Source organism: Tamandua tetradactyla, chromosome 22, assembly GCF_023851605.1.
Source record: "Tamandua tetradactyla isolate mTamTet1 chromosome 22, mTamTet1.pri, whole genome shotgun sequence".
In the NCBI taxonomy this organism is placed as follows: Eukaryota; Metazoa; Chordata; class Mammalia; order Pilosa; family Myrmecophagidae; genus Tamandua; species Tamandua tetradactyla.
Genome location: NC_135348.1, coordinates 39,369,746 through 39,393,801, shown reverse-complemented (window position 1 = coordinate 39,393,801; position 24,056 = coordinate 39,369,746). Strand labels below are relative to the sequence as shown.

Genomic DNA, 24,056 nt, shown 5'->3' with positions numbered 1-24,056 from the left:
ATTCCATAACAGAGATGGAGATTTCCTGCAATTCAAATAATTTTTACTATATTAAGTAACATTCTGGGGGGGGGAGGGGAAGAAGAAAAATATTCAGAATGCATATACCATACTACAAGTTTAGCATTCTTATGAATAATGTAATAAACATGATGGATCATTACAGAATGTTAAATACTACAGAAAATGTATTAATTACAAATTGAGTATAAAAGCAGTAAGAATAAGCAGGAATTATAATAGCTGCATATTTAGTATGGATAAAACAACTTTATGAACAGTTTATCTAAAGTGTACTTCCAGAAGCATAAATTTAAAATAAAAAAGCTTACTACTGTAAAATCTTTTCTCCCTTAATAAATTAGTGTTCAGCAATAACCTATAAAACATTCTAGCTGGTCCTCAAAAGTTTGTTTCAACATAAGCTATGACTATGATTATGAAAACAAAAAAAAGGAGAGATTCCAAATTGTTGTGAATGCTTAAGAAGTTATCAGAGAAAATCCAAAAGAAAAAACTCACTTAATTTCAAGTTGTTTTATTCTGTTTTCTGCTGTCTTTAGCCTTATCTGAAGATCATCTTTTGAGCGCTCCGCAACCAAGCATCTTTGATGCATTTCTTCCAGTTTCCTGTAGTCACTTTCATTTCCTCTGCCTTCATGGTAAATCTGCTGGAGAAGCTCAGGTGTATATTACCTTACAGAAGGAACTTGCCCTAATAAATTATACAATTTAGAAAGTGAAAATAATGATGAGCAATAAAAACTATAGAGTAATACCCACGATGAGGCTTTCATCTGTTACCACTATAACATATTTAAAATATATTAATAATTAATTTGGGTTGTACATTTATAAAATAAAACGCTGAAAAATGACATATTAAATAATAATAGTCTATTTTACGAAATTATTTATGCTCGTGGTAAACTATTGAAAATAGTTGAAGTTAAAAAAACACTCTAAATGTCACCACAGCATGAGGGGCTGGAACATCCCAAGGGTCCCAAGGTTTCCAGGTGTTAGACAGCTCACGTTTTCAGACAAATCCTTCACTTAGCCACCTTCAAATCTGGCCTGTCTGGTTGAGCAACCTGTGTTCTCCCACTGCTTTGTTGTTCCTGCTCTGTAAACAGGTAAAATATCAGCATGCCAGTGTCCCACTGCTGGAACACAGACCTGCGTTGTGGTATCAACAGTACTTTGATCTCAGCATGCTTGTCGGTGTGACAGTGGGATAACAGGACTTCTGCTTTCTCTTTATCTGCTGCCTTTAGCCTTATAAGTTTTTCATTTCTCCAATAAGGCCTACTCTGTAACTTCTGTCATGTGATATTAAAAATTCATACCAAACACTGATCTATAGCAGGTGGCAATCTATATAGAACTTACCTGACATAACAGATGGAAACCCAGACGCGACCCACCTTGTAGCAGAGTGATGACTTTAAAGCTCCTACCTTGGATGCAACATGTACACATTTTTTTCTCATAAATGCAATCAAACACAATGCTCTCCTTTGTAAATTACTCTTTTACTAAATGATGTTGCTATGATCTCTCCATGGCAATAATATAGGTATATCACATCATTTTTGTAGTACATTGCTCTTCTTTGAAAATCAAATTGTAATCCCACCATTTCACTATTTTTTAACAATGGGTAAATTATTTAACCTCTTTGTGAAAGTTCCTAATTCAGTGCTTAAACATAGTAAGGACTCAATCAAATTTAATCTCTCTTTCTTTTCTCAAGTTACTTTAAAAGAATAGCTAATGAAAAATTATGTGAATAACAAATAAATTCCAAACTAAAGTTCTGGCAACTATTCTTCCCAAATGTCATCGTGCTAAACATTTTTCCTAACTATAAAGTAAAAAATCTATCCTTTTAAAAGGTAAAATTCACAGTATTGTTATAATTTTCTGGTTTTATATACTTGTTAATTTGGCTTAAACCCAGTAAGACTTGACTTAAATCCTAATGGACTAGAAAGACAAAATGAAATTTACTATTGGGATGTAGCTCAAGTCAGCAAGATAGCAATTTCATAAAATTTAAATCTTTTTTTTTTTTTTTTTTGACATGGGCAGGCACCGGGAATCGAACCCAGGTCCTCTGGCATGGTAGGCAAGCATTCTCGCTTGCTGAGCCACCGTGGCCCACCCTAAAATTTAAATCTTTAAGTACAAATTTCAAAGGATGGGTTCACTCTTGAAAAGAAATGTTTGCAGGCAATACCAATATGTAAATGCAGACTTGGAATATATTCCAAGAAATCAAACACTCACCAGGAGAATACTTATTAATATAGGGTTGCTAGTAGATAGTGTGATGGAAGCAGATAGCAATGTTGAATATTTGCAGTTGGAGTTAAGGCAGCTATTTTTTCCTTTTACTTTTTACCTTTTCTAGTTCTTCTTCCACTGTTCTTTTCTCCCTAATGGCTCGCTCAATTTGGCCTTGTTTTTCTGCACACTCCTATAAATTCAATAAAGATACATAGTAAAATTACAGGAAAAAATGGGAAAAGGAAAAGAATAGAGAAATAAAATTATTCGTTCATAAAGAGAATACCACAGTTACTCTGTCAATACAGTGACGCCATATTGAAAGAAAAAAGTTCAACCTTGAAAAAGCTATGTGTCTCAGGATTTTAGAAACTGTTACCAGCTACAGAATGCAAGCAGTTTTAATATAACAGACTAGGTTGGTGATAAAGGTTGGGGGAATCTAGGAAGAAAAAATAAACAACAGGATCCCCTTTTCAAACTACAGCTTTTCTTTTCATAAACTCTGATCACATATTTTGAAATGGAAACATTTCAAAACTGGACAGCAGCATAACACCCTGAGGGATAACCTGGGGTAGAAGGGCATATAAATCCTAAACCATTTAATTTTTTCTTTGCGAAAATAACAAACAGGCAATGGAAATACTACTAAAAATGTTTTATAAGCTGACCTCAAAACACTTTTGCCCAAAAGGTTTTATTCAGCAAATTCAGCAAGTATATCAATATAAAATTTTATTGAGGAGAGTAAAACCAAAAAAGTCCCTTATAATTATTGGTTCTGCACAGATTTTTTCTTTTTTGTGACCCTAGAGAATAGGTAAGGTTATTTTCCACTAAATGTGAATCATGCTTTGGATGAACCCACTTTGCTGACAGAACAATACTGGTGTTATTCAATTATCTTTATTTTATAGAAGTAGTTTATTTCAATATGATTTTTACATTATAAAATAAGCTTCCAAATTATAACCAAAATTAACCACCTCTGATTATAGTGATCTATAATTTTGCATTACAAAGAAGATGGTTAAGATACTTTAAGATAGATTCCTTAGAGTATAAGAAATACAACTTTAATGCTCTATATTTCATACAGTAAGTTGCTAATCTATGAAAAAGTAGTTTCATGGTATGAAATTTGTGATTTCTCATATGTTTACAACTCCTCTCGTGATTTTCAAGGTAGAGACTAATTAAGTAAGACTTCACTACTGGGACTGGTGAATGGCACATAAAAATAGCATATTATATGTATGCCATGTATCCCTCTCCACCCACTCTACCATTTCATTGCCACTTGAAGACAGCTGAAAGAATATTCGGTTGAACTGAAGTAACAAATGTAAAATAAAACAGAAAAGTAGAAACTTCTACAGAGAAATATCATACTCATTCTCTTAGAAAGGCACTAAAATACTAAAGTAAACATTACGTAACATTTAAACATTTCGTTTAAATAACTGCTAAGGGTTTTTCACAGGTATTAGCTACATTCGTTACCACCAATATGCCCTACCTTTTTGATACATTATGTTGTATGATTTTGGAAATACTCTATGAGTACTTGAAAAAAAATCCATAAATTTATAATATTTTCCTAAAAGGACAAAGATCCACCACAGATTTTAGAAAAGAAACTCAGTAATCCATTCTTCCTTCTTGAGATTTAAGAAACACACGGACACAAAATAAAAATAAAAATGAAAGATAACAGAAATAAGATAAAACAAGGAAAATATTATAAATTTATGGATTTTTTTCAAGTACTCATAGAGTATTTCCAAAACCATACCACATAGTGTATCAAAAGGGAAGCTTTAACAAATATTAACAATTAATTGTATACACCATGTTCTGTGATTCCCTATATATCCAGATTAGGAATCAAAATAAAAAGACAGCCAATATTGCATGTATTTAGAAACTCATTTGAAAAATTCATGGATCAAAGAAACAATTATAATGAACTTTATTTCACTTTACTCGTATAAATTTGGACATTTAATAACTAATCTCCCTCATCTGCTATAGATTAACGGCAATCTTTGCTATCTGGTAAAATTAAAATCTTGAAGATTCTTAGAAGAAAACTATAGGCAGTAGGAGAAAAGAACGCTGTGAGGTACACACTGCTCTCCAAAGGCAGATACGTGGCTTCGGATACAATGGCCTGGCCCTTTCTTAAACTTATCAAAAAACATTTGCACACTAATCTAATATGAAAGTTTTTCTCTTTTTGTAATCATAACTTAATTTTGGGTCAGCTAAAAGAATGCTTATCATCTCTATGAGATTTCATCTTTACAACTTAGATACTAAAACTGTAACTTAATAATAATACTCAGGCATCAGGTTATTATGCTTCTCATGAACTGTAGTCTGAGAAAATCTTAGTTTCCTGAGAAAATATTTGCTTTTTTTTCTTCTTTGTCTAGCTGAACATGACTTCTAGAACATCTTTTTGAATATACTTAATATTTTGATCACTCTTAGAGTATAGTTTTCCCCACAGAATAAATATATCAGATCATATTTCATATCTTTAGAAATATCCTCTTATCCATGAAATAGAACTGTTTTACTGTAGAGCTTAAAAAAACATTTTCTATAATAATACATTGTTACAATTTCTTTTATTACCCTAAAGTGAGTTTATATAGTTCTGGTTGTTAATGAGGCTAACAATTATTTAAAAAGTCCTTCAGGTGGTTTACTCAGTCCACATTCCTTTGGGAAAAAGGAAAGAACAAATGTGTCTTGCCCTTGAAGAGTCCGGAATTCATTAAGTGATCCTGGACTGGAGTAGGACCCTGATGCTCCTTTTTTCCCCACAAAGATGTGAATCTTTGATAGCTAATCAGCCCATGAAAGATAACAAGTAAAACAGTATGGTGATTAGAAGAAGTAAACTTGAAAAACGATAAAGAATTGGACATGAGTAACTGGCCACATTGCATCCCAGTAATTTTATTTAATGCACCTATATCAAGAAGTCAAACTGACATTAAATAAATAAAAAGTAATTGTTTCTTGTTTTATTACACACAGGACATACACATGATTAAGTTCCATCATATACACACTATGGCATTTGTAGAATGTGGAAAAGATATTTCTTTCAGAGGTGCTTAAATATCAATTAGTTGATATATATATTTATTGAAATTACTATGTGAAACACTGCACTAGACAACGGAAAAGTGAAGGTCTAATACTCTTCTACTTTGAGGAGCTTACAGTCCAATTGGAGAGATAAGGTATTCACAAAGAAGGGAAGGGGAAAGAGAAGGAGGGAGGGGGAAACGAGAGAGAGTACATACATTAATACATACCATTTATTACGAGACATAATTCCTTACGTCTAAAGAATGAAAGTTTGGCTAAATTTTGTCATAGACATTAATAGTGATACTGGGATTCAGAATAGATTAGAGTTTGTGAAGTTTTAAAGCGTCTCCCTGGAAAACTCTGAACTTCTCCTGTAAGCAAGGCAATAAAATTCCATTTACTCAAATCTTCACGTTAAATTTATATTCTTAATTCTAACTCTACTCACATAAATTCTTTTTCCTTTCCTTTTTTTGCCTACTCATTTTTCAGTACTTATTTCTTTCATGAAGCTTCCTTTCTTTCTTTTCACTGGCATATAAACTCTTTCTTTCTTTTTCTCTCTGGCCTCCCAGATGAAACCAGCAAATGGTAAGAGATGCAGCTGGGTGCTTCAAAAGCACCCTGTGCTCTCTGTCACAGACAGATAATCAGAGTAATATGTGGTAAAAGTGCCTGCTAGACCATACCATCTATGACTACAGAATAGATGTCTATCTTGATTTTCACTTCTTTTTCTAGCATCTAGTATAGATCCTGGTTTATAAGTATCCTCTGAATGAATGAGTGCCCAATAATACATGTTATCCTTTAAAATAAACAACTTTCAGAAGAAAATATCAGGATTGTCTACTAACATACCATTTGAAGGGCTGAAAGTTCTTCTGCTAATCGAGAAATCTGTACATCATATTGTTTTTTTGTGTTTGCAACCTGTAAATAAAGATGTTTACAAATATCTTATAAAAATATTTAGGATAATTTTGATAAAAATAAAACTGTAAGCTGCAGAGAATAAAAGTATAAGCACAGGATGCATTAAACAGCCAGGAATTTGCATGAGAGAGAAGGAATGTGAATAGGATGCTGTATCTAAATGAACAATAAATGTCAACCTTTTTGGTCTCCAATCTTTTTACATGATAAAAACAGAGATTTTGTTTATAATAGGTTCTTCTTTTTTAATCATTGGGTTGCTTGTTCTTTTCTTGTTCTGCTATACAATTTCTTTTTTTTTAATTGACAAATTAAAACATACAAACGTGAACATTCTTAACATACAAGCATTCCACATATGGTGTACAATCAATGGTTCCCAATATCATCACAATCACATAGTAGTCTAGTCATCACATGATAATTTTTTAGAACATTTGCGTCACCTTGGAAAAAGAAATACAAAGAGAAAACTCAAACATCCCATACCCCTTATGCCACCTTCTCATTGACCACTAGTATTTCCATCTACCCAATATATTTTAATCTTTGTTCCCCCTATTTTTTTCTATACCCCTTACCATTCCCTTTCATTGAAACACATTCCCACTTGTGTTTCAATCTACTCAATTTATTTTAATGTTTATTCCCCCATTATTTATTTATTTATTTTGTTTTTTTTTAGAAATCATTCCATTCTACATATACACTCAGTAATTCTTAGCATCATCACAAAGATGTATGATCATCATTTCTTAGTACATTTGCATCGATTTAGGAAAAGAATTAGCAAAACAGCGGAAAAAGATATAGAATGTTAATATAGAGAAGAAAATTAAAATAATAATAATAATAAAAAATATATATATATATAAAAAGGAAAAAGAAAAAAACAAAAACAAAAGATACAAACAAACAAACAAACAAAAAAACTACAGTTCAGGTGCAGCTTCATTCAGTGTTTTGACATAGTTACATTACAGTTAGGTATTATTGTGCTGTCCATTTTTGAGTTTTTGTATCTAGTCCTGTTGCACAGTCTGTATCCCTTCAGCTCCAATTACCCATTATCTTACCCTGTTTCTAACTCCTGCTGGTCTCTGTTACCAATGACCTATTCCAAGTTTATTCTCGAATGTCGGTTCACATCAGTGGGACAATACAGTATTTGTCCTTTAGTTTTTGGCTAGACTCACTCAGCATAATGTTCTCTAGGTCCATCCATGTTATTACATGCTTCATAAGTTTAGTCTGTCTTAAAGCTGCATAATATTCTATCGTAGGTATACACCACAGTTTGTTTAGCCACTCGTCTGTTGATGGACATTTTGGCTGTTTCCATCTCTTTGCAATTGTAAATAACGCTGCTATAAACATTGGTGTGCAAATGTTCGTTTGTGTCTTTGCCCTTAAGTCCTTTGAGTAGATACCTAGCAGTGGTATTGCTGGGTCATAATCCATTCTGCCAGTCTATGTCTTTTGATTGGGAAATTCAGTCCATTAACTTTTAGTGTTATTACTGTTTGGATAATATTTTCCTCTACCATTTTGGCTTTTGTATTATATATATCATATCTGATTTTCCTTCTTTCTACACTTTACTCCATACCTCTCTCTTCTGTCTTTTCGTATCTGACTCTAGTGCTCCCTTTAGTATTTCTTGCAGAGCTGGTCTCTTGGTCACAAATTCTCTCAGTGACTTTTTGTCTATAAAAGTTTTAATTTCTCCTACATTTTTGAAGGAAATTTTGCTGGATATAGAAGTCTTGGTTGGCAGTTTTTCTCTTTTAGTAATTTAAATATGTCATCCCACTGTCTTCTAGCTTCCATGGTTTCTGCTGAGAAATCTACACATAGTCTTATTGGGTTTCCCTTGTATGTGACAGATTGTTTTTCTCTTGCTGCTTTCAAGATCCTCTCTTTCTCTTTGACCTCTGACATTCTAACTAGTAAGTGTCTTGGAGAACGCCTATTTGGGTCTATTCTCTTTGGGGTGTGCTGCACTTCTTGGATCTGTAATTTTAGGTCTTTCATAAGAGTTGGGAAATTTTCAGTGATAATTTCTTCCATTAGTTTTTCTCCTCCTTTTCCCTTCTCTTCTCCTTCTGGGACACCCACAACACGTATATTTGTGCGCTTCATATTGTCATTCAGTTCCCTGATCCCCTGCTCAAGTTTTTCCATTCTTTTCCCTATAGTTTCTGTTTCTTTTTGGAGTTCAGATGTTCCATCCTCCAGTTCACTAATTGTAGGTTCTGTCTCTTTAAATCTACCATTGTAGGTATCCATTGTTTTTTCCATCTTTTCTACTTTGTCCTTCACTCCCATAAGTTCTGTGATTTGTTTTTTCAGATTTTCTATTTCTTCTTTTTGTTCAGCCCATGTCTTCGTCATGTCCTCCCTCAATTTATTGATTTGGTTTTTGAAGAGGTTTTCCATTTCTGTTCGTATATTCAGCATTAGTTGTCTCAGCTCCTGTATCTCATTTGAACTATTGGTTTGTTCCTTTGACTGGGCCATATCTTCAATTTTCCGAGCGTGATCCATTATTTTCTGCTGGTGTCTGGGCATTTGATCAGATTTCCCTGGGTGTGGGACCTGGCTGGTTGAAAGGTTTTTCTGTGAAATCTCTGGGCTCTGTTTTTCTTTTCCTGCCCAGTAGGTGGCGCTCGTCTGTCTGCAGGTCCCACCAGTAAAAGATGCTGTGGCTCCTTTAACTTGCCAATCCGAATCTCGCAGTCGGCCCGGGAAACCGCGCGTGGAGGGGGGGTCGCCGGCCACCGCGGCTTGGGGGAGTGCCAGTCCAAATTGCCCAGCTGGCCCGAGACGCCAAGCGTGGTGGGAGGGCCCCACTATCCAATGTTCCCAGTCGGACCGGGAAGCCACTTGTGTGGAAGGGACCCTGGTCGCCAGCCGCCCCGGCCCGGGAAAGCGCGCGCCCCTCGGTATCTCACTGCAGCGGATTCTCCCTGCCCGTTCAGCCGTTCCAGAATGGGGTACGCTGTCTTTTTGGTCTCTGTCGTGGCTCCGGGAGCTGTTTCGTATTGTTTCTGTTTCTTTAGTTGCTGTTCTGGAGGAGGAACTAAGACCCGCGCGTCTTACTAAGCCACCATCTTCTCCGGAAGTCTATTTATTTATTTTTAATCCATATTTTTTTACTCATCTGTCCACACCCTAGATAAAAGGAGCATCACACACAAGGTTTCACAATCACACAGTCACACTGTAAAAGCTATATTGTCACCCAATCATCTTCAACAAACATGGCTACTGGAACACAGCTCTACAGTGTCAGGTACTTCCCTCTAGCCACTCCAATAGAGCATAAACTAAAAATGGATATCTATATAATGTGTAGGAATAACCTCCAGAATACCTCTCAACTCTGAAACCAGTCAGCCAATGAAATCTTACTTTGTCTCATTTCTCTCTAGCCCCCTTTTGGTCCAGAAGGCTTTCTCAATCCCCTGATGCTGGGTCTTGGCTCATCCAGGATTTCTGTTCCATGCTGCCAGGGAGATTTACACCCTTTTCATGTGTGTGTGTGGAGGGAGGGAAGTGAGCTCACTTGCTGCATCGGCTTAGAGAGAGAGAGAGTTCACATCTGAGCAACAAAAGAGGTTCTCTGGGGTGACTCTGAGGCCTAATTTTAAGGAGGCTTAGTCTATCCTTTGTAGAAATAACTTTCATAGGGGTGAACCCCTTCTCTTTCTTCTTGAATCAGTGTAGGTAGTGGTGCGTTTGTCCCTTTCCTTTAGGTTATCTATTTTGTTGGTATACATTGTTCATAATTTTCTTTCACACTGCTTTTTATATCTGTGAAGCTGGTAGTAATATTTTCCATTTCATTTGTGATTTCACTTACTTGTGTATTCTCTTTTTCTTTGACAATATATCCAAAGGTTTGTTCATTTTTTAAATATCTTTTTAAAGAACCAACTTTTTTGTTGTTGATTATCTCTGTTTCTAAAATTCTCTATTTCGTTTATCTCCCCTCTAATCTTTGCTATTTCCTTCCTTTTGCTTGCTTTGGATTTAGTTTGTTGTTCATTTCTATATCCTCCATTTGTGAGGTTGGGGCTCTCATTTGCAATCTCTCTTCTTTTCAAATTTAAACCTTTAAAGCTATACATTTTCCTCTCAGCACTGATGCAAAATTGGCACTTGATCTTATTGGTACTCTCTTGTAAATAATATGTTGCTTTCCTCTCATATGTTCAGAAATATCTCCTCCCTGGCATTCAAAAGTTTGAGCGCTATGTGTCTGTCACAGTCCTCTGTCATTTTATTCTGCATGGAGCTTGTTTGGCTTCGCGAATGAGCATACTCATGTCTTTCATTACATTTGGAAAGTTTTCTGCAAATATTTCTTTGAAAATTTTCTTCCGCTTTTTTTCTTCTGCTTCTGAGACTTCGATAATGTGCACACTGGTACATATGACAGAGTGCCAAAGGTCTCTTAGGCTCTGTTTACTCTTTTAAATTCTTTTTTCTTTCTGCTCCTCAGCTTGAATAATTTCGCATCTTGTCTTTGAGTTCAGCGACTCTTTCTTCTGCCAGCTCCAATCTGCTGTTGAAATCTCTAAATTTTTATTTCAGTTATTGTGGTCTTCAATTCCAATACTGGCTTGCTCTTTTAAAAAATTTTTATCTTTTTCTTTGACATTCTCATATTACTCATTCATTATCTTTCTGATATTCTTTAATTCTTTCTCTGTGTTTTACTTTCTCTCCATGAACATACTGAAGATTACTTTTAAAAGTCTTATGTCCCAAATCTCATTTTTTTCATTAGTGATTTTTGGATAATTATCTTGTTTGGATAGGCCATTATTTGTTTTTTTTGTCTTATAAACTTTCGCTTACATTGTACATTTTAATATTTCAAAGTGATAATTCTGGGATTTATTCCCTATGCTGTCTGTTTGTGTCCAGCTAGAGATAGGACAAAGATTTCCTTGACGGCCAGAAGCTAAGAAAAACAAACCAATGCAAAAAACATCTTTCACTATCTTTGTGAATTGGCTCTGCATTGGCTGATGTTTTCCTTCAGAGTTCAGCCCTCCTAATCAAGATGATCAGCTTAATGTATGGAGATATCTTATAAATCTTATAATAGGAGGCTGTTTCCTAGACCTTACACCCAAAGCATGAGCACTGAATAAATAAATAAATAAATGGGAATTCCTCAAAATTAACCACTTTTGTGCAACAAAGAACTTCGTCCAGAAAGTAACAAAACAGCCTACACAATGGGAGACAATATTTGGAAATGATATATCAGATAAAGGTCTAGTATCCAAAATATATAAAGAGACTGTTCAACTCAACAACAAAAAGACAGACAACCTAATTACAAAATGGGCAAAAGACTTGAACAGACACTTCTCAGAAGAGGAAACACAAACGGCCAAAATGCACATGAAAAGATGCTCAACTTCATTGGCTATTAAGGAAACGCCAATCAAAACCACAATGAGATATCATCTCACACCCACCAGAATGGCCAATATCAATAAAACAGAAAACGACAAGTGCTAGAGAGGATGTGGAGAAACAGGAACACTTATCCATTGTTGGTGGGAACGTCAAATGGTACAACCACTGTGGAATGAAGTTTGGCACTTCCTCAGGAAGCTAAATAAAGAATTGCCATATGACTCAGCAATATCATTGTTAGGTATCTACTCAAAGGACATGAGGGCAAGGACACAAGCGGACATTTGCACACCAATGTTTATAGCAGTATTATTTACAATTGCCAAGAGATGGAAACAGCCCAGATGTCCATCAACAGATGAGTAGCTAAACAAGCTGTGGTATATACACACGATGGAATATTTCGAAGCTGTAAGACAGAATAAAGTTATGAAGCATGTAACAACATGGATGGACCTTAAGGACATTATGCTGAGTGAGATTAGCCAGAAACAAAAGGACAAATACTCTATGTATCACTGATATGAACTGACATTAGTGAATAAACCTGGAGAATTTCATTGGTAACAGAGACCATCAGGAGATAGAAATAGGGTAAGATATTAGGTAATTGGAGCTAAAAGGATACAGATTGTGCAACAAGACTGATAGTAAAAACTCAGAAATGGATAGCACAATACTACCTAACTGTAATACAATTATGTTAAAATACTGAATGAAGCTGAATGTGAGAATGATAGAGGGAGGAGGCTTGGGGGCACAAATGAAATCAGAAAGAAAGATGACTATAAAGACTGAGATCATATAATTTAGGAATGCCTAGAGTGTATAATGATAGTGACTAAATGCACAAATTTAGAAATGTTTTTGCATGAGGAAGAATATAGAAATGTCATTACTGCAGGGTTGAAAATCGATAGTAATTAACATTTTAAAATTTTAACTTATGTGTGAGACTAAAGTAAAAAATATTTGTTACAAAATTAATATTTTGACTAGTGCATTTCCTAATATAACTTATGTAGACAGCTTGGTTGAAGAACATAAGTACATGGAACCTAAAGTAGGGCATGATTTTGTTGGTTTGTCCAGAGTGATGTCCCGATGAACCCAAGAGTGATTTGAACAGTAAATAAAAAAGTATGTGCAAAGTCCCCTTTGGGGAGTGGTGAGAAAGGGGGAAAATTCAACTTCCCCAAGTTGAATTCTTGATATTCTCACAAGCAGTGCAGACAACCAAAGCAATAGGCTGAGCCCCCAATCTTGGGGTTTGTTCATATGAAACTTAACCCCACATAGTATATAGGTCGAGCCTACTTAAAATTAGGCCTAAGAGTCACCCCCAAGGGAACCTCTTTTGCTGCTCAGATGTGACCTCTCTCTCCAGCCAACACAACAAGCAAACTCACTGCCCTCCCCCATCTACGTGAGACATGACTTCCAGGGGTGTGGACCTTCCTGGCAACGTGGGACAGAAATCCTAGAATGAGCTGAGACTCAGCATCAAGAGATTGAGAAAACCCCTAGAATGAACTGAGACTCAGCATTAAGGGACTGAGAAAATCTTCTCGACCAAAAAGGGGAAAGAGCAAAATGAGACAAAATAAAGTGTCCATGGCTGAGAGATTCCAAACAGAGTCAAGAGGTTATCTTGGGGGTTATTCTTACCCATTAAGGAGATAACACCTTGTTAGTCAAGATGTAATGGAGAGGCTGGAGGGAATTGCCTGAAAATGTAGAGCTGTGTTCCAGTAGCCAAGTTTCTTGAAGATGATTGTATAATGATAGAGCTTTCACAATATGAGTGTATGAGTGTGAAAATCTTGAGTCTGATGCTCTTTTTATCTACCTTATCAACAGACTAGTAAAACATATGGAACAAAAATAAATAATAGGGGGAACAAATGTTAAAATAAACTTAGATTGAAATGCCAGTGATCAATGAAAGGGAGGGCTAAGGGTATGGTATGTATGAATTTTTTAAATTTCTTTTTCTGAATTGATGCAAATGTTCTAAGAAATGTTATGATGATGAATATGCAACTATGTAATGATATTGTGAATTACTGATTATATATGTAGAATGGAATGATCATATTGTGTTTGTGTTTCTTTTTGTCATATTTTTAAAAAAATTTTAAAATTAAAAAAAAAAAAAAAGATGATCAGCTTAACTCTGTTTCCTCTGGAACAGGACCAGGGATCTACAATGGATGTGTGGGGTGGCTCCACACTGCATCAGAGATGGGGTAGGAGGAGGGGTCAACAAGGGTGCCACAAGTTTCTTATACATTTTACAGCTATGTTTTCTTGGTTTAGTTATTTCCCAGTTACTAAATCAACTCTTTGTTTCCTGGAGTTCTTAGGAAAAATGGCTCTGCCAGTTTTTCCATTTGGGAGGATTCTGTGGCAGAACAGCATTCAAGAACATCTTATGCCACTAGGTTGTTCAACTGGACCATGTATTACTTTTTAATAATTAGGAAAGTTTACTTAAAAAAAAATCAATTTTGCAACTGTGGGGAACTCAGAGGGGGCAGGTATCCAGCAAAGTTGTTGGCATAAAAGAATTGTTTAATAAAAACTTCCTGAAGGTATAGTTGGAACAGTAGGAAAAAGCTGGGCATAAGAAAATCAGTGGTAATACATGAGGAGGGCAGGTTTGTGAATAAGAAAGCAAGTTCACTTTCAGATATGCTGAAAGTGATGCCTAGGTAGGACCATTTAGACAGGGAGAAAGCTACCTTTTAGGAGGGAGCTAAGCATTCATGTCTGCAGAAGTTTGGACTGAATATAGAGATAACATTTTTGAATATTATACTGAGATTATTTAAGGGCACATGTAAAAGTCAACCTTCATCAACTATAAAATCAATGTGAATTTACTTTATGATTAGGAAATACAATTGGAGGAGTACTCATACCATGGTAAAGTTTGATTAAAAATAACATTATAATTAGGCCCTAATTTAATAATATCTATTTTTAAATAAATCATCAAGGATAGTTTAGGCCACAGTCCAACATTACAGTATTCTCATCTCTAAGAATAGGACAAGAATTCCTACAGAAATGATAAACAAAACAGGAATAAGTAATAAAAAAAATAACAGGCTTTAGTTTGGACTCTGCCTCAAATTAGAAATTTTACCTTAGGAAGTTATCTAGTCAGATGGTGATAACAGATTTCTAAAAAATACTTTTGCAGTATGAAATGTTTTACAGTAGCTTTGTAGGAATGAAAAATAAGAAAACATGTCAACTTATTACTTTAAACTGATGAGCTTTAAAAAAATCTGTTTAGTTCAGTCCATCTAGAAGAGAGTTTTTTTCCCAGAGAAAAATATGGTTAAGAGACAAATTAACAAAATTGTATTCAGTGGAGGACTATACAGTATATCCAAATATCCAAACTATCCCATAGAAGCTCATTTTAAAGGAAAGGAATATTGGTTTTCAATCATTTATGTTTATGATTTCTTACTTTTTATGACTATGTAGGTAAGCATTTTAATGTAAATATTACAGTAAAAATGGAGATAGCAAATTCTGCTTGCTAATTCATACTTCTGATAAAAATGTCAAATTAAATTAATAATCAATGAGAGTATCTCTGAGAAGTCTGATTCCATATCTGAGGCAGATAAAGTACAAAATGAAACAGGTATTTGTGAAAGAAAGTTAGAGAGCCAAACTGAGATTTAAAAGAATTTTGATTGTAATGGATTATTACTTATAAAAAATTTTAAAAACTCATGAATCCATAGCAATATGGATTGGAAATATGGGAAATATGGGAAAACGTTAGAATTTGAATTAAATCATTTTCACAATCTCTACCCCCACCCAATATAATATTTATTTCAGGTGAAAGTCATCAATGGATACCAAGATCACTGAATGAAAGATTCTGGTAGAAAAGAATACCTGCATGGTCTTAAGGCAGCTCCCTCAATTATTCATTAAGTATACAATGGAGAGATATAGTGTTATCACTTTATGTGGTCAAGTTTAGCATCACCAATGGAAGCATGACCTGACATTACAGCTTTCTGATGTGATGAGTGGGAGGAACCCATCATCACCTTTTCAGAAATGATCTGAATCTAATCATGAAGGAACAGTCACATGAATCCAGAATATGGGAAATTCTGCAGGACAAATAGAATCCTTTGAAGAATGCACACTATGTCATACAGAGAGGAAAGCAGAGAACTGAGATAAATTGATGGAGACTATAGAGTCTGTGGTAGTTGTCAACTTGGCCAGGTGAACGTGCCTAGTTCTGTTGCTGTGGACATGAGCCAATGGTACGGTACGTGAACCTCATCTGTTGCCCATTACATCTGCAGTCAGCTAAGGGTGCCTGCTGCAATGAATGTCATTTGACTTAATTGGCTGGTGCTTAAATGAGAGAGCACAGCGTAGCACAGCCCAAGCAGCTCGGCATTCCTCATCTCAGCACTTGCAGCTCAGCCCAGGCCTTTGGAGATGTAGAAAGAAATCACCCTGGTGAAAGTTGCTGGAAACCAGGGGCCTGGAGAGAAGGCCAGCAGAGACCATCCTGTGTCTTCCCACGTAAGAAAGAACCTCAGTGGAAAGTTAGCTGCCTTTCCTCTGAAGTACTAACAAAATAGATCCCCTTTTATTAAAACCCAATCCGTCTCTGGTGTGTTGCATTCCAGCAGCTAGCAAACTAGAACAGATTCATAGAAGACAAATGTGATGGATGAACCTTGATTTGCTTCTGGATTAAAAAAAAGAAACAGCTATGACAGATATTTTAAATAACTGGGGAAATTTAAATGTGAATTTTATTAAAGTAATCTTGATTTTTTTTTTTAAAGGCAAGATAATAGGCATCAGTTTATGCAGTAAAATATCCTTTTTCTGGGGTGTTGTAGTTTGCTACCTGCTGGAATGAGATATACTAGAAACAGAATGGTTTTAAAAAGGGGGAATTTATTAACTTGCAAGTTTACAGTTCAAAGGTCATGAAAATGTCCCAACTAAAGCAAGCCTACAAAAATGACCAAATTAAAGCACCAACAAGAGATTACCTTCACTCAAGAAAGACCGATGAAGTTCAGGGTTTCTCTCTCAACTGGAAGGGCACTTGGTGAACATGGCAATGTCTGCTAGCTTCCTCTTTAGGCTTCTTGTTTCATGAAGCTCCCCTGGGGGCATTTTCCTTCTTCATCTCCAAAGTTCTCTGGCTGCATGGGCTCTGCTGTTCCCCTGGCTCTCTGTTTCTGGTGCCTCTCCAAAATGTTTCCTCTTTTAAAGAAGTTCAGTAAACTAATCAAGACCACCTGGAATGGGTGGAGGCATATCTCCCTCTAATCAAAAGTTAAATACCCACAATTGGGCGAGTCACAGCTTGTGGAGATAATCTAATCAAGTTTCAACCTATAGTGCTGAATAGGGATTAAAAGAAATGGTTGCTCCCACAAGATTGAATCAGGCTTAAACATGGCTTTCCTAGAGTACATAATCCTTTCAAATTGAGACATGGGAAAATGGATAGTGAGGTATTTAGGAGTGAGGTGTCATGATGCCTGCAGCCATACTGAATGTCTGGCAAAACATTCTGAGTTATCTGGGTGAGGGGGTAAATGGATATTTACTGTATTATTCTTTGAATTTTTTTATTTTTGGGTTCTGATTTGGAAATTTCTAAAAATAAAATATAAAATAAAATAAAACAAAAATTTCTAAAAATAAAATATAAAAATATAAAACACAGGAAACAATCTATCATAGTGATTGAGAGTAGAGCTCTAGAATTGATAAACTTGCATTTCTGTTTCAGGGGTGCCCCTTTCTAGAGACAGAACCCTAAGCAAGTTACTCAACCTCTCTGTATTTCAGTTTTCTTACCTTTAAAATGGGTTTTTGTGGTTTATTACTCCTAAACTATATTTTCATTACTTAAGAACTGGTTCATATCCATACCAGGAGAAAAGGGAAATATATGTATGTCTTGCATTTCTCTCTGTATGAAAGCATACTCACTTTTCCAACAGAGTTTTAAATTTCATAAGCCTTACAATTCAAACCAAGAAATAATTCAGTACTTTAACATGAAGACAATAAATTAAATCTTGATACTAGAATTGCAAACAACAACACAATGCACAAACTATATAAGTAGAAGCAAGATGTTATTGGAAAAATGCTGGGCTCAGTATAGAAAGGAGATAGTATGGGTCTAGGTTCTAGCTCTATCTATAATTAGTATAAAACCTTGAGTGATTAGTAACCTCTCAGGAGTTTCAACTTATTTAATAATAACATGAAAAGTTAAACCAAAAAAAAAAGGAGTTAAAGCAGATCTCTCTGGTCCTGATAAATTCTAAAATACTGTAAACAACAATAGGTTTTCTTCGCTTGCCTTTATGCATTCTAGTTTTCTTGTGGAGCTTTCTTTTTAAAATTTTATGTCAGTTGTGTTAACTTTCACTATACATTCCAAACTTAAATCCCTCTTTTCCCTCTCCATTTGATAGCAGGGGCTACTATACTGAGATTCTTGTTACTGGAAATAAAGCACAATTAATACAAACAGTTGTTGGTTAATTAGCTAAGTTCATCACTCCCAAACTTAGGGAGTATTTAGCTGTGACTTAAATTTTGAATTTCACATATAATAAAAAACCCCTTACTTCCTTCTTGGTCCTTATGGCAGCATCTTGTACAAGCCTAGAAACAGTTTCTTTCATTTTCTCTATATCTTCTTCTTTTTGTTTTTCTTCAAGCAGGGCCTTAGAAAAAAGAATAATTTCATGTTATTATAGGTCATATCATTATTAATACAGATAACAATATATGGGTAAAACCCCCACTAATCACTTTCTTGAAACTAAACACCTTATTCTAAATTGCTGGGACATCTCCACTTATAGATCTTGCTCAAGTCAAGAATAACGTTTATTTTCTCTAACCTCCTCATCTGCCCTTGCTCTAACTAAAAAATTGCTATTTTTCTTTGGTATCCATTTCTTCTTATCTCTATAGCTGGATACTCTAGACTCATTTTAAAATTTTCCTTTTCCTTTGGTCCCTATACGAAATTAGTCATTAAATACTATATCTAGGTAAAATCCCTTTGATTTTCTTTTCTCTCCACTTTTTTCAATTGTGCTCCTTATCACCTCATGTCTACATCACTGTAGATACCAACTACTTTGTCTCCAATCATTCTCATTTCCCACCTAAAAAAATATTCCCAACATCCTAGTTCTATTGCCACATCACACCCTACTTCTTTGCTTCTATGGAGCAAACTCCTTTCAAGTCTACACTTACTTACCTCTAATACTTCTCCCATCCTTTTTTTTTCCTTTCCCCAGCACGGCAGGTGAGACTTCTGCCACTGAGCCACCATCACACCAACCCCTCCCATTCTTTATTACAAATATTCCAATCAGGCTTTCACCACCCATGATCTCCGTGTTGATAATCTATGAGTCGAGTTTCAATACTTATCTTACTTGATCTATCGGCTGCACGAGAGATTACTTTCTTCTTGTTTTACTTTCTTTATTTGGCTTTCAGCACGTCAAAGAGCTGGTTTTCCTCTTATATCACTGGTGAGGTTTTTTCAGTCTGCACTGCTGGCTCTTCCTGTTCTCCTGAACCTGTTACTACTGGGATGCCCGAGGTTTATTCCTCGGTCCTCTTTTCTATTTACATTCATCCCATGGTGCTCTAACTTGGTCTCATGGGTTTACATGTACACAGACAATTTCAAAATTTACTTCTCTAAGCTAGACATCTTTCAGAGCTTGAACTTCTCCAATTAGGCCTGACTGAATCTCTTTTTTTATCACAACGTAAGTAGCTATCTGCTCTGATACTGTTATCCTTCATAGATACCATACACATTACAATCTGTATTAAAAGATTTTCTTTAACAAAACCCTCCTGCTTCAATAAATTAGTGAGATTAATAGCGGTTCTGATGTAACATCTTTGGTGTGTGTGTGGGGGGAGTGGAGAATTGGACAATAAGGAAAAGGAGAAGCACCATAAAGAGAGCTGAACCTAGGGGGTCAAAAAGAAGGAATACTAGGATATGCTTCCTGCTTAGTTATATGATGGGGTAAGTGAAGCCCTTACTTCTGTGAATAAGCAACTGAAGCCATTAGCAATTAAACAATGAGTCAAAAGGGATTTTAATATTGTAGCCACAGACAGTCACTATCTGAGTCTTGGGACTTGAGTGAGAAGATTTAGGTAGCACGCAATGTGGACTACTACTTTCTTCTTCGTCCATGATGTCCCAGGCAAATATTTCCAGTTTTAGGAACCTGATGTTAAGAATGCTTTAATAGCTATGCTTTGGAGGGTAGAGATCAATTTTGTCCTGCCCTTAATATTTCTAGCTAATTTTGGTGTTTAGAGCAATTCCCAAGCATATTATGTATATTGTACATCTTTAAACATTCTAAAAAAACAGTATTCAGGTCACATTATTATGTATATTGTATATCTTTAGACATTCTAAAAAACAGTATTCAGGTCACAGAAAAACATGATGAACAGCCTCTCCTTCCTATGGTTTGGATTTGGATAATTTTTTTCTTTTTCATTTCTTACTAGCTCTCTCATAGCCAATGGATAGCTTGTTTGTATTTTTAGTAGCTCTGTTGGAAAGCCCTCTACCATGTAAAAAATGGAAACATAAATAAAACAAAGTGGGGTGGTTTAGAGCTTTGTACCACAGAAAAACAGGTTCTTAAACATATTTCATTCCTGTGGGTGTGAACCCTGTAAATAGGACCCTTTGATGAGATTATGTCAGATAAGGCACAGTCCAGGCAGAGTCTTAATCCTATCACTGAAGGCCTTATAGTGAGAGTCGCAAAGAGAGGAAGTCACTGGAAAAAAGAAGCTGAAGCAACAGAACCAGGAAGAGAAAGGAGAGTCCAGGAGAGGCTGCCATGTACATTGCCATGTAACTAAGGAGCCAAGAATCTAGGACAACCAATCCCAGAATACCAGTCTTCAGAAAGAAAACATTACCTCAGGGTGATGCCTTGATTTGGAATTCTCTTAGCCTCAAAACACCTTAAGCCAATAAACTCCCATTGTTTAAGCCAACCCATTGCATGATATTCACTTTAGCAGCAAGGAAACGAAAACACAAAGCTGTTCCTTTATACCTCCCATATATCCCAGCTGGATATTATGCATATATACAAGGTATTCAATAAATGCTGGTTAGATGAATTGATGGACTTAATGCTCTCTACATAAGGAAGGCAAAAAACATTAGAAACAAATCTATTTACTCTGTGATTTCTATAAACTCTATATCATTCCTGTGAATGTGGTATAAGACAAAAAATAAGGCATATGATAGCTAATCACAACTGTTAGAGGGTTAAAAAAATAAATCTTTATAGCTAAATTTATTTCCTTGTAATCAAGCTTCTGCTTTACCAGGGTTAATCGTGTAGGTGTTCAGGGAAAAACAAAGATAAATAAGATTCATATGCTTCAGCTCAATAAAATACAGGGTATACTATAGGAAAGTACTGTTATAACAGATCTTTTTAAAGCATGAGAGCTCAGGGGATGAAGATTAGTTATAGAGGGATTGGGGGACTTAAGAAAAGTCTGGTTTTACATATTACTTTTGGGAGAGAATTGATATTTTATAATGTTTTCTGATTTTAAGTCTTACCATCCAAAAATACTGCATATCTATTAATGGAAGTGTAGCATTTTGATTTTCATTAATTTATTCTGCATTTACTGATTTTCTTATTATTAGGCCACATGGAGTAATATTCAGCATCCTGTTATTTTTAAACATGTTTACTAGTTTCCTTACCTGGTTTTTTTGAAGGTTAGCTTCTTCTAAGAGTTGTATGCTGTTTCTGGCTCTTACAATAGCCTCATATTTCTCATTTTCTAACTCGGTGCACTTTCCTTGTAACTCTCTTGTCTGTATTTCCAGATGTGTTTTTTCTGCTCTTAATTGGTTGGCTTCTTGGATTGCCACACATAATCTAGAAATTAATATTCACTTTGTGTAAGTTAAATATTTTTAAAGGGAAGGAGGGAGACGAGACAGGAGATTTAGTAATCGTCTATTACAGGCCAGGCATTGTGCCAATTACTTTCACATATATTTCCTCATTTGATTCTCATAACAGTTCTACAAAGCAGACTTCTTTATCCCTATTTTAAAGAATAACAAACAGATTCAGGGAAGTTAATCACTTGATTAGGTCATATGGCTAAGAAGCAGTAGGGCTGCAAATGAGCTTAGATATTCTGACTGTAATTGTTTCTTTTACATCACATGTATTATACAGTTATATAACACCATTATGAAGCAAATCCTTAAGGAATGAGTTGTTCTTTATATTTATATGGTTTTTCTTTCTTTACTTTTTTTTTTTTTTTGCTTGGCTCTCCTTTACTGCTCTGAAAAGGCAGATTACTGTTAAAAGTAAGTTATAGAAAAGCATATTCAGGCCATCAGCTTCCTAGTTAGATGTTTCTATAGTTTAATAATATAAAATATGTATTACTACTATTTTTACTACCATATACTCTACAGTCAAATCCTACCCTTTTGTCAATTTACTGAAATTGGGCCAAGTTTACCTCTTTATAATAATAATAATGATAACAGCAAATATTTGTATAGAGCTTTATTTGTGCAAGTTGCTTTACATGAGCCAAAGTAAGTAAAACAAATATAATCCTCAACATCCTCAAAGATACTAAAATTTTTTTGTATATACAACAAATTAGCTATGATCTATGACTAGAACTAACATCTCAATTGTTGATGTGCTGAGATCAGTAGACTGTTTCTAAGTGTAACTGCAATCATACGGAGTAGATTTCCAGCTAGAAAATATGATATGAATTTACAGGCTGTGGTCATTTTATCTTGAATGGATTATTGATGACAACATTTAAGTTCCTTAAAGGAACATCAATGAGGACAGGACTAGGAAATAACAGCAAAACCAACAAAAGAGTCTAGAGTGAAGTTTTGAATTAAGATTGCAATTTAAGACAAAGCTACCGAATATATTTAAAAAGTAGTCTAGACCTTCAAAGCTTCAGAAAACTCCATGGAAAGCAGGTATGATAATTTTACAAGTTTGTTTTCCTTTGTGTATCTACTTAGGAAGAAATACTTTTTCCAGCCTGCAGAAGGGCAGAATAGGAAGTTTTATAGATCACTCTCTCCACTAGAAAATGAATGAGAAGGAAAAAGATAGTAATTAACTAGGTGATAACTCTGGAACCAGACTAGATACTAGAATAACTACAGGAGTACCAGAGGAAGTAAGAGGCTGCCAATAGTTCAGCTTTTGTAAGTGAAAGCTGGAACCAGTAATGAGTCCTTTGTTCTCAGTTTCTGGGTAATGGTTGAAGAAATGGCAATGACTACGGCAATACAGCTCAGATTCCAGGAGTGGCTGGATGGAGCCAGGGTAAGTAGAAGAGGCTTTCTCCTTCAAAAAGTTGGGGTTGTGGGTGAAGGTAAGTCTGGGGGATCTCTGAGGGACCAAAGCAGATGATGGCCTCGGTTTTGGCCCTCCGGGCACAGAAGCTTCTGGCTTCAGATTAGCATCCACTGAGACATAAAGAGCTAGTACACCTTCAATGGCTGCTTGTTTGTCTTTTACTTCTGTGTAAACGGCAGTATGGGTGAATACAAATGCCAGCAACTTTGTATTTTTCACTGTAATGCTATCTTTTACTTCTTATATGCCTTAACATTCAAATGCATGAAAACAAGAATAAGCCTTTTTTGGGGGCATACAATGCACAAAGATGTACCCTGCAATGAGAGCAACATGAAAGGGAAGTGCAGAGGGGCACAGGGGCACAGCACGTACAGGCTGCTGAAGCCTAGTTAGTATCAGCACAAACTAAATTGTAATAGATGCTGGATGTTAAATGTAATCATCATGGTAATAATAAAGAAAATATCTTTAAAATTTATGCAAAAGGAAAGAAGTGATTAAAAATTGGTTTACTATAAAAGATCATCTAAACAAAAGGAAGGCAGCGATGGAGGAAAGAAGGGACAAAACAGATAAAAGACAAAAAACAATTAGCAAAATGGCAGAAGTAAATCTTGACTTATCAGTAATTAACTTAAATGGAAATAGATTAAACTCTCCAATAAAAAATCAGAGATTAGGAGAATGGATAGAGAAACATGTCCCAACTATGTGCTGTTTACAAGAGACCCATTTTAGATCCACAAACATAAACAGATTGAACTGAAAGGA

The 24,056-nt window shown here is 35.3% G+C and overlaps 1 protein-coding gene across 15 annotated transcripts in view; it reads right to left on the bottom strand.

Moving 5' to 3' along the window:
* The window catches only part of SCLT1 (sodium channel and clathrin linker 1), a 289,811-nt gene that overhangs the window by 96,599 nt on the left and 169,156 nt on the right, over positions 1–24,056 (bottom strand). For 14 of the 15 annotated variants that reach the window (XM_077140031.1, XM_077140040.1, XM_077140039.1 and 11 more), the window contains 5 exons: positions 21,623–21,800; positions 18,447–18,545; positions 6,268–6,339; positions 2,408–2,482; positions 523–671 (listed from right to left, as the gene is read on the bottom strand). In XM_077140031.1, coding sequence (XP_076996146.1) covers positions 523–671; positions 2,408–2,482; positions 6,268–6,339; positions 18,447–18,545; positions 21,623–21,800 — 573 coding nt within the window. The remainder of the gene's footprint in view (positions 1–522; positions 672–2,407; positions 2,483–6,267; positions 6,340–18,446; positions 18,546–21,622; positions 21,801–24,056) is intronic. The other variant, XM_077140032.1, reaches the window with a different exon arrangement.